Here is an 11,874-nt window from a genome sequence, read left to right as displayed (position 1 = left end):
TACATTTTACCATATGAAATAAAACCCTACTTAGTAATCGACATTTTTTACTGATCCTCTGTTTCGCATTCATTCAACTCTCCACAAAGAGCAAAGAATTCTTTGACGCTGTTGGGGTATGGAAGTGATGAGCCCATCAGAAGAAAGTCCTTATCAATTCACTGTCCACATTGCACAAGAATCTGATTTCAGGACATCCTAATACCTGCCATCTGCAGCACCACTCTGCACTCTTAACAGAAATACAGACAGAAAAAGGAGAAGCTCTACTGTGCGTTTACATAGACTTTAATTAATCATCTCCCCTTCCCCTTTTCTTACGCATTGGCTCTTAGGTGTTCTTGCAGGTTTTTTTTTACATGTGGGAAGCACCCTACTGGGATCCCAGAGGAAGAGGGCTTGTCTTTCTCATGTAAAGTGGGCGAAAGGGGCTTTGGAAAGAGAGGTTAGGAAGGGCCAATCTTCATGAGGATACCAAAGGGTATGTGTGAAGACCTTGCTCTATAAATGAATTCTTTTAAAACCATCACTAGCCTCAGAGTTCTAAATATTTTCCTATAAGCATCTTCAGGATAAACATCTCGGCGACAAATATTTTTGTGGCAGAACTAACTAGTGATAAGGCCATTTTGCCTTACAAGATAAAAACATTGGTTGACAGTTTGGTTTCATTTCATTTCTCTATTGACAAAGTTCTGGTAAGCCTCTCATTTTTATACTGTATAAATCTTAGCCTTCATAATGTTCTATCCGATAATGAGAAGACGTGGTCTGAAATTAGTGGTTGATAACAAGTATGTAGACAGACTTGATGGAAAATACAGTGATAAAACTTCCTGGGCCAGGTTGTGTACTATACTAGAAAACAATCACATATAAGTTCGCGGATCTTTCAGTAATATTGTATGTCTTACTTAATGATAACATTTTCTATAGAGCTTTGGAATGTCTATCACTGGACATGTGATAATATGCAAATGCAGATCAACTAGTAAAAAAAAAAAATGTAGAATACCATGAACGAAAAACTTGGAAGACAAGTCTGGCAAAATGGCCTTATGGCAAATTAGTTCTGTGGTGAAACGCTGTAGCCAAGATATTATGGCGAAGATGCTTGAGGTGAAAATATTGAACACATAATCCCAATCCCCTGAATTCTGGCTTCCTCCAGAGGTACTGTACCCTGGTTTGAGGGCCATTGCTTTGCCCACTGCTGAAACAGCAGAGATGGAGCCGAGTGACAAACTAAACAGTTAGTGGATAGAACCCACAGGACTTTGTAATAAGCTGCACTGGGGTAGGGAGCAAGGGACACCCCACAACTGCCATGTGATATGTTGAGATGAAGGTGACTGGAGGAGAAGGTGGCCTCACGGTCTTTGTTTTTTGTTAATCTTGTTTTAGACAGTTTGTTGAATGACAGTTTGTTGTTTGGATGGTTTTATTGAGCTATGACTCTCAACTTTCTGGCTGATTTTACCAAACAGAGATAATTATTGTCATGTAAAGTAACATTATTTCCAAAATGATTTTTCCTTTTAAAGTGATATTGTTCCTCTCCCTCAATATTCAAACACTCTGAACAGCTTCATACTCAAATTCGAATTCATACTCAAATTTTACTGTGACCTGATGAATGCTTACATATTCAAGTTTATTAATATTAAAAGTGGGACTTTTTAAAAATGAAACATAGTCTTAAATATAGTGGACTACAACAAATCTCTGTATTATTTCTCTTCTGTGACCCCTACAAAGAAATGCAAAGAAAGGAACCCATGTGTCTTGCGTGCCTTGCTCGGTGCCTGGTACCTAGTAAGTGCTCAGTAAAGAATTGGGTGAGTGAAATATAGAACATTGACTCGTTAAATTTTTTATAAGATACTTAAAAAGAGGCATTTTCACACACACACAAACACACACTTCCAGATATAACCTTTTACTAACAACCAAGGCTTTTAAACCATAAGTTTATGCCCACAGGTTTGAAAATCTTGAACGGAAGTCACTCTTTTCAAGGGTCCCCAGAGTCATCTGTTTTACAGACACTCACTCTCCTGCCTTTAGGCCACCCCTAGGTAGTAGGCCACCCCTAGGTAGCAGGGGGTCGATAGGTTAGACTTGGGGTCTTCGACTTGCACTATATATCTAATCTGACTTTAATGCAAATTTCTGGGCCACACTGTACACCCTGGCCTCCCCGCCACCACTTTTAAGACATGGTCAGTGTCATGACGCCCTTGTCACGACGCCCTTGGAGGCCGAGGCAGGGCTAGGAATCGGGCGTTGCAGGCTGTGCGCGGGGCGGCCGGGCTCGGTGGGGCGGTTACGGCTCGGTGGGGGGCGAGGAGGTTGCGGCGCGACACGGTGAAGCGGTCCCTCCACTGGCCCTCTGGGCGGGCCTCACTTGGCGCTGTCCAGCGTGTGGGGGTCTGAAGGGCGAAGGGCCGAGGCTGCCGTCTGGCCACAGCGTTGGGGGTAAGGGCGGCGGAGACCCTCTGCGACACCAGGCCTTTGATCCATCAGTCAGCCGAGCCTGGCGGGCGAGGGCCCAGGAGGGACAGGGCTGGGAGGGCCGGCCGGGCGCTGGCCCCGGGGAGCTGGGCGGAAATGGAGGGAGGGCCTTGTGATTTCCTAGCTTGCAGGGGGATGCCTCCGAGCCCCGCTTTCAGGATTCACGCGGCGGGAATTTGCTGAGCATTCACCGTGTAGCAGGCATGACTCAGACAATGTCCCTGCCCTTAGGAGCTCACCTTTCTAGTGCAGGGTTAGTTGTTGTGTATTGGGCCGAGTGAGCTCTCTTCTAGTCCTAGATTAATGAGGGCTTGGCTCTTTTTCAGTCATAAGTGAGTAATGAACTCTTTGGAAAACTTTGCCACCATTTATCATGTAATATATACATACACGTATATATACACACACACAACACAAATACAGATGAGTATATATGTGACCTAATGTAGATAAATATAACTTCTAATAAGTATTTTGAATGTTATTACGTTAATAACAATAGATATTGTACTTCAATTCATGGGGTAAACTTCATCTATCTATATATATCTCACATATGTGCGTTGACACACATCGTTGGATTTGATTTGCTAATATTTTAGGATATTTACATTTATGTTCATAAATGTTATGAACTTTTTTGTGTCTATAAATTTTTTGTGCATGTACTTGTTCTTGTCTGATTTGGGAATCATTGCTATTTTCATTTCAAGAAATAAGTTCTGTAGCTTTCCTTTATTTCTGAGAGTTTATATAAGGATTTTCTGTTCTTGGCATGTTTGATAAAGCTCACTAGTAAAACTCTTTTGGCCTGGTGTCTTTTTCTTTTGGGAAGTAAGGGAGAGCCTTTTGAATACTGTTTCTTTTTTTCCTTCATCAGCTTTTAGTTTTATTGATCTCGATTATTGCTTGTTTTCAATTATATTAATTTCTCTTCCTCTGAGCTTGTTCATGTTCTAGCTTCTTTACTGAACACATTTTTAGTCTTTAAAATACTAAATACATTAATTACTCCTCTGAACTTTGATTTCTAAGTTCTAAAACTGCTGTAGCTGCATTCGATTTTGAGCATAAGATATTTTAATTGTTAAACGGTTCTAACTAGTAATTACCACTTTTCTTTTCCATCCATTGTTGTTTTGACTTAATTCTATATTTAAATGAGTTTAATGTTCTAACTATTATTTTCTTTATTACCATGTGTTTTGCCTTCATCTCTGCGTTGACTAGGTTTATTATCATGTACTTTTTACAAAAAAAAAAAATATGTTTGAAAATGTTTGTGATCTTCATATTTAACATGAAACTTGGCTATGTATAAAATTCTTAAGCCTCTCTTTTTTCCCTGAGGAAATGATCTGGTCTTTGAATGTCGCTGTGGAGAAGTGTGAGGTTAACTTGATAGTTTTCACTTGATAGGAAAAAGAATAACTTGCTTGATTTTTTTCGCTGTTCGAGTGAGATTAATAGTGAGATTGAGCCATTTTTCTTATGTTTATCGGATGTCTGATGGTAATGTTGAAAATATGAGCCATTTCAAAGTTGAAGCAGTGTTGGGATTAGCAGACTCTGTTGTAGGGGCCGGTAAATGATGGGCTATCAGTCAAATATGGCCTGCCACCTGTTTTTATATGGTCCCCAAGCTAAGAATGGTTTTTATAAAGAAATAATCACAACCAATTTGATCACAGGTAACACAAACTTTGAATCCTAATTAAGTGACATATTATCCTCCTCCAAAGAATTCTATTTTTCTTATTAATAGCCCTGTGTTTTTAAAAATTGTACTAAATTATTATTATACTATATTGAATTTCATCCATGAGATATATGTGGAAATCTGTGCTCTCTTTTGTTACATGGATACCTATGGAATATCTTAGATTTTGCCTTCCGGTCCACAAGCCTGAGATATTTATCTTTGGTCTTTTTTTTCCCGAAAGATTCTGCTGACCTCTGTTGCAAATCCAGAACGAATCTGATTCAGGGATGCTTTTTTAATCCTACGGAGTATCTCCCTTGGGATGTTTCTTCATCTTATCTCGAGTGTGAGCCTGAAAGTTATATCTTTCAATTCCTGGCTGCGATGAATGATTCTTTATGGCTGTTCTTGATACTCTTTGGGTCTTGATTGGATCTCTGTCTACACCCTAAGTCTCATCCCTAGGTAGACTGTCTTACACTGATATTGTAGTTTCTGCTTCATATCTGATGTAGACATTCCTATCATTTCTATTCTAGTAAGAACTACTCTTGCCTCTGGCCTATTTCAGTCTGTCTTATTTGATTTGTTTGAAGCTTGTTCACTTGTCAATTGAAGCTTTTTCTATTTTACATTGATTCTAGGCGAGTTTCTTGGCCTAAATTCTTTAGCTAGAGTATACTCTCATGCAGTGCATCTTTATTTGGAGAATTTCTGTATCTTGCTAGATTTCCCTCAGTGATCAGAAAGAGACCGTCTCATTTTCACATTTCAAAACACATCCCCTTTTGTTGTGTTCTGTTTGAGGAATGCTGGCTGTTTATGAATGTGGCCTTTTCGTACTTAATGAATGGTGACGTGAGTTCTGCAGCTCAGGCTACCCGTTCTGTGGCCTTCCCTAAGTTCTTGCTGATGATTTTCCCTAAGGAGAGGATCTTAAAATGTATCACTATCTTCAGTATAGAACTTAAGATAAATTAGAATTGTATTTACATCAACTCATCAATGTGGAAAGGAAAAAACTGTTTTAGAGAGGAAGTTAAGCAATGTGGAGACTGTCCCGAGAAGAATGACAATCGTGGTGAAGGGTCTGGAAATTACACTATGCATAAGGTACACTTGAAGGTAATGGGGATACTACATTAAACCTAGTGACAAGCTGGGGATTAGGTATGCAGTTTCGAATACCTATAGTCATAGCTGTGAAATCATCTTCCATATGTAAAAAAATATATTTTTTTGCAGCCCATTACTTCATAGTTCTATTCAGAAAAAAATATGGCGACGTATATACCCATCGATACAACAAAAATAGTAAATCAAGACATAAACAGGGAGGAGAGTGACACAAAATCAAGGTAAAATAAGATATAATAAAGTTAAAATCTCAACAATATATGGCTAGTGGTAAGTCTTTCTGACAAGAAAAAAATGTAAATTGTCCTGTGAGGATTGCATGAGGATTCTGGAGTGTAGAAAACCTTAGCTTGGGGGAGGGGTATATGTAAGTGAACTGCATTTCTATAATCCAGCAGTAGATTGAAAATGCAATTAAATCATAACTACCATTTTGTAATGATAATGAAAAATAAGGTGCCTAGAAAAAATAATATTTCGAATGATGTGTTTGACTTTTACAGAGGAAATTATAAAATTTAATTGAGAATGCAATGAGATATATATAGAAAATATATAGAAAAGCAAAGGTCCTAGAATATGTAAGCACTCTTTAAGAAAAGGAAAATTGGAGAATCTTAACTTACAGCTAGCAAAACTATAGTAATTAAAGCAGCATGATATAGAAATAAGGATAGACAAATAAAAATAAAGAACCAGAGATAGTTAATAGTATGCAATGGGTGTTACAGGTCAGTGAGGGGAAAGATGGGAGTGTTTAATAACGGTGCTGTTGCAACTACTTATCCTTATGTGGAGGGGGAAGAAATTTGATCTGCCCCTCATACCACAACTCAAAACTCAAGGATTTAAGGACTTATGTATGAATTCTAAGGATTCTAAAACGTGAATCTTTGAAACTGTTAAGGAAAAAGTATTTCGTCTTCACCTTGGAGTAAGGAAAGATTTCTTAAGTAACACATAAACAATACAAACCTACACAGTCAAAGATAGATGAAGTAGATTATAATGAAGTTGTGAACTTCTTTTTTATCAAGACTTTATCAAGAAATTAAAAAAGAGAAGTCCAAACCAGAAGACATTTTCAACACATACAAAATGACAAAAGATTACTATCCAAAATGTGAAAAGAACTAAACATTATTAAGAAAGCAGTAAACATTTCAGTACCAAAATAAAAGTATATGGATAGGCATTTCAATGAAGAGGAAACTTTTCAATGTGTTTAGAAACCAAGCGGGACTCACAAAATGCTCAGAGGGAAAGGATTTAAGAATCCCTGATGAAGCTATAAACAAGTTCAAAGACGTTGCGCTTTGAAGTATTACCTTCTTGTTCATGTGATGAGGTATTTTTGTTTAACATACCAATGGGTATTTTTTTTTTTTTTTTTTTTACCAAGAAGTGTATGTAAAGAATTACAAAATCGTGAATTTCTTCTGCCTTGTAAAAATATGGTCCACTGCATAAGTCAGCTGTGGGTAGTGATTTTGTGTTCTGTTTGTATGAAAAGATTTTTCCAACACTTAGAAAGTAGACAGTTGGCTCATGTGCTGTGAAAAGACTTTGGTTTTAATCTTGATATGTGTTGTTGGTGGTTGCTTTGTTGTTTTTTAAAGGAGGTTAATATATGAGTATCGAGGGTAATAAATGAGTAGACTTGTATATGAGTATATGACCTTACTCTGCCACTAATTTAATTAACATTTCTTCATCTTAAAATTTGATGAGAATTTTTAAGTCTCTTTTAGCTTTAAATTTTCAATATCGCTTAGATCTATTTAGTATTTAAATCAACCCTATGTTCAGATCTGCTTATCAAAATTCCTATCAAAAATTGCCTGAAAGGATAGATATTATATTGTATTGTAAAGTACAGAGTAAAGATTTACATTTTAAGTTACAGAGAATGTTAACCATAGCATCTTATTTCCTTTATCCTATTAGACTTTATAAAGAGCAAAATTACAATTATGTCACACCATCAGAGAATCAGCTATCTAAAACAACAGAAAAGGAAACCTGGAAATATAAAACATTTAGAACATTTTCTGCACCTTCGAAGTCAGAGAAAACAGAAGAAACTTATCAAGATGATTACTATCCAGGCATGTTGATTTCTCTTTTACGGAATGGAAAGAAGTTTTCATAGCATTAAAATTGAGAAAACAAATGAGATATATTGAAATACTAGAGTCTACTTTCAAAATACAAGATGTGGTACTTTACTAATTTCATTAGTCATAGCTATTAGCAATATCTTCAGATGGGCCCCTTGCCTTTTAAAGGGAACATAATATAAATACTGATCATAATATTAAAAATAACAGTGATATTACTGCTACTGCCAAGAATATCTGATATTTCTCTAGCAACTTACAGTCCGCATCATTCTGTCATGCATATCATCTCAGTTTCGACCCTGAGGTAAAGGCTCTGCAGGCGGGGGGACATTCTCTGGCGACGTCGTGACCTCTGTTGTCTCATCTACCGGTGTCTTGATTACTCCTCCACATATCTCCATTTTTTTTTAGTCTTCTTCCTATCCCAGATTCTACCGTTTCTAATATCTTTTTTTTAACCACAATTGCCTTTTTTTATCTGGCTTTTTTATATCCTCACTTTTGTAAAGGTTACTCTCGACTCTCCATTCTTTACTTCCTGGATCAGCCACTCTCTTCCCGATATCTTTAACTCCATTTCCCATTTCTTTCCTCCGCATCTAGTTTGGCAGAACTTGAACTCTGATCGACGTAATTGTCAATTTTCTCTGCTTTCATCCCTGGGATGGGAAGGCTTTTTGCAGCGAACTTACGCAATCGCATCAAATGGTTCTTTGTCCTAATTCACAGTGGCCAGCATCAGTGAGCATTCAGTGCTGTCTGGTTTCATTTTTTTTTTTTTTTCTTGTCTCCTTTTAGCTCTTCCTCCCATTACTCACAACCTCTGCTTAAACTGTCATAATTTAACCATTAGGCTCTCTTACTTGGCTGTGCCTCCTATTAAAGTAAAAAAGAAAAATAGAGGTTGTCAAGTGGGAACAGCTGACTTCCAGCTCCCCAGCCCCATCTGCAGTAAATTCTTGTCTCTGGGGTAACTGTGCCTCCTCTCCTTTGGGGTAAATCCCACCACTGCAGGTCTGGAGCTCCCCCTTTGCTACGTCCTCAGGAACGTGGGTTCTATCCGGTATCGTCTATCTCCTCTTCCTTTCTACCATACAATCCAGCAATTCCACTTCTTGATATTCATCCAAAGGAAACGAAAACTCTAACTTGAAAAGATATAGTCTACCCCATGTTCACTGCAACATTATTTATAAGACTCGGAAACAATTTACGCATCCGTCGATGGATGAATAGATAAAGAAATTGTGACACACACATACACACACACAGACACACTGGAATATTATTCAGCCACATACGTCTTGCCATTTGTGACAACATGGATGGACCCAGAGGGTGTTAAGTGAAATAAGTCAGACAGAGAAAAACAAATACTATATGACAAATACTCACTTAAATGTGAAATCTGAAACAGAGAACCAAACCCCTCAAACTCACAGAGAACAGAGAGGTAGTTACCAGAGGCTGGGAGTGGGGGTAGGGGAGGCAAAATGGGTGAAGGTGGTCGAAAGTACAAACTTTCATTTATAAATTAAGTCATGGGGATATAATGCACAGCATGGCAACTATTGTTAATCTGTATTGTAAATTGAAAATTGCTAAGAGAATAAATCTTCCAAGTTTTCATCACAAGAAAAAAATTTGTAACTGTGATAAAGGATGTTAACTAGACTTACGGTGAGCATTTCTCAATATATAAAAAGATCAGATTATTTTGTCATATGCCTAAAACTGATATGTTATTATTTGTCAATTATATCTCAATAGAAATGGAAGGAGTGGTCTACAGCATCAGATAACACTGTTAATTCAGGTGAAATGAGGGCAGAAAATGTCCATTGAGTCGGCCGACCCAAAGGATATGGTCATTGAGTGCTATGTTAGCGGAGTTTCAAAACCTGGCCGGAAAGGGTTAAGAAGTAGAGATAGTAGATGAAGAAATAGAATAGTGTTCATGTGGAACTCTTTTGAGAAGTTTGTGAAGAAAGACAAGATATAGATTGCTAACTAGGAGGAAATGTGATCTAGAAATAGCTTCTATTTAAGGTGGGAGCTGCTCGGATATGAAGTAGAAAGAAAAGGCATAGTTAGTAGTGTAGGCACGAGAAGATGGGGTCTAAGCCAAAGGGGGGCAAGGTTAGTTTTGGATGAAGGAGAAACAGACCTTTGCTGGTCAGCAGGGCAGAAGGACAGGATGGGTGCAGATGTGGGTTACTTGGCCTACCTGGCAATGGCAAAATGAAGGAAGTGTCACCTGACGTCTTTTATTTGCCCTGGGAAGTGAGGAACGAGATCAGTTGATGTAGAAAGATAGGAAGGTAAAGGCTTGGAGATTTGAAGAGCGTGGAGACCATCTGAAATAGCCATTGAAACATCCGGAAGAGCAAGTCAACCCAGTGAACAGTAGGATTTCAGCTTCGTGTTCAGGTTTCATTTGTGCTTAAATTAAAATGAATTTTGGAGGTTCTCAGTCCTCCCCATTGTGGGGATTTCTCTAACAGCACCAGGCTGTAGGATGTAGGCATAGAGACATAGAGAGTGGAGTTCACCCAGGGCTGGTGTTTTGCCTTATAGGTGAGATGAAAAGGAAGAGAGACATTAGGATATTGATTAGAGTGTTGTTGAAAGACGACATAATCTCAGCGGGATAAACAGAAAGATGGAAGAAAAAAAATAGAAGGATGATGGATTGTAAGAAAGTGAGGGGGCAGTAAACCGAAGGAACTAATGACATCAAATAATGGAGATGTCGGGAGCATTAAGCGAGCAGGAAGGAGAGCGGCCAGTGATGACAAGCACTAGGACAGTCTTGGGAGCGGCTGGTCACTGTGGGCTAGAGATGTCTAGGAAGTGTGGGGAGGGGCCCAGTATCAGACAGGTCTTCATTCATGAACCCCAAAGTCTTCCAGAACCATGACAGAGTTCACATGGAGAAGGTAGTCCCTGCTCGGAGCCAGGGTTCCAGACCGAGTGACCAGGAAGTTGATGGGTGGCAGTGGGAAGAGCATGACGTCATGAAAAGGCACGAGCTTCAGAGGAGGAGGATCCCCGCCCTCCAGAGGGCAAATTGTAACGATTTGGAAGTAGTAAATTGGGAACCAGGAAGAAAATAAGCCCACTTTCCAATCCTGAGGTGTATGGGGTGTTGGAGTATAAACAAACACTACTCGAGAGGTTTGCACGTAGTGAAGCCTTCAGGGAATAACTAGGTTGCAGTTAAGGCAAGGAGGTGGGCAAACTCTCGGAATGGGTGTTAAAGGTAAAGGGAGGTTTTCAGTTGTCCCATAGAAACTTTTCATGGACGCTCACATTTTCTCTTTGTCCTCTCCTGGACAGTCCTTCTGTTTTCTTGGCTCTCTCATCCCCAGGCCTGTCCCCAGCCCACAACGAAACCTCCGATTCCTTGGAGCGAGACAGGCGCGCGGTCTCCTTTGAGCTTCTCAGCCTCGTCCCCTCCTTCCCTGTCCTCTTTCCTCTGCGTCAGGACTATTGGCCGAAACGGAGCTTACGGGCTATTTCACTCGTGTTCATTTTGTTTTGGTTGAGATCATCGTGTCTTATCACCTATTTGATTGTAGCTCAGTGTTTTGCACTGTGTAAATATTTGAAATTAATGAGGATCAAAAGTAAAATGTATTTGCTTTTTTTTTAAAAAAACAACAACCCTGTTTTTAATAGTTTTCCCATTTTTCATGTTGAAAATCCACCCATGGGGTAAGTCGTAGAAGGAATATGAGAAATAGGCCCGATGTTACTTTTCTGCACCTGTATCTAAACATTTTCCGGGCTCAGTTACCAAATTAAATTAATAAAAAGGGGTTGTTATGCATTTATTTTACATGGGGATTCACATTTTAAGGATTTATTGTAATAATAAAATCGATAACATTCACCTTAGTAAGCGCTTACTGTGTCCTTTGAACATATTAGTTAATCGAATCCTTGTAACACCCGATGGGGTTCTTACTATAACAGTCCTCATTTTAAAGGTAATAAAGTAAGGCAGACAGGTAACTTACAAGGCAAATGACGAAGCCGTAGGAAGTGAAGCTTGTAACAGAGCTCGGAACCGAGGCAGCTTGACTCCGAGCCTGTGTAAATACTGCGTAATGATCAGCTACATTGCTTGGTATGTAGAATCCCCATGATATTGTTTATAGCTCTTAGCGATTATTCAGTTAATAGCGGTTTTGTTTTCAGATTACCTCCAAGAAAGTAGAACTCAGCAAGACGTACTTGCTCCAGAGCCAGTTCCCCTGGTTCATAAGAAGAAAGAGAAATCAAAGAGAAAAAAGGATCAACCTCTCACTTGTCTAAAAGTTAAGAAAGTAAGCCTTGCGCCCTATGACAGATTAGGTAAGTGGGTTTACCAACTCGGCTTGTTTAGGCGACACT

At 38.9% G+C, this 11,874-nt stretch overlaps 1 protein-coding gene across 1 annotated transcript in view; it reads left to right on the top strand.

The window, feature by feature from the left end:
* Positions 1-5,494: 5,494 nt before the first annotated feature.
* DNAH14 (dynein axonemal heavy chain 14) overlaps positions 5,495-11,874 on the top strand; it is a 150,563-nt gene continuing 144,183 nt past the window's right edge. Inside the window, exons 1-3 of the mRNA XM_006916239.1 lie at positions 5,495-5,574; positions 7,301-7,432; positions 11,678-11,835. Of these exons, the coding sequence (XP_006916301.1) occupies positions 5,495-5,574; positions 7,301-7,432; positions 11,678-11,835 (370 nt within the window). The remainder of the gene's footprint in view (positions 5,575-7,300; positions 7,433-11,677; positions 11,836-11,874) is intronic.

Source organism: Pteropus alecto, unplaced genomic scaffold (assembly GCF_000325575.1).
Source record: "Pteropus alecto unplaced genomic scaffold, ASM32557v1 scaffold65, whole genome shotgun sequence".
Taxonomy (NCBI): Eukaryota; Metazoa; Chordata; class Mammalia; order Chiroptera; family Pteropodidae; genus Pteropus; species Pteropus alecto.
Note: the sequence above shows the minus strand (reverse complement) of the source record. Positions and strands in the feature narration are given on the sequence as shown.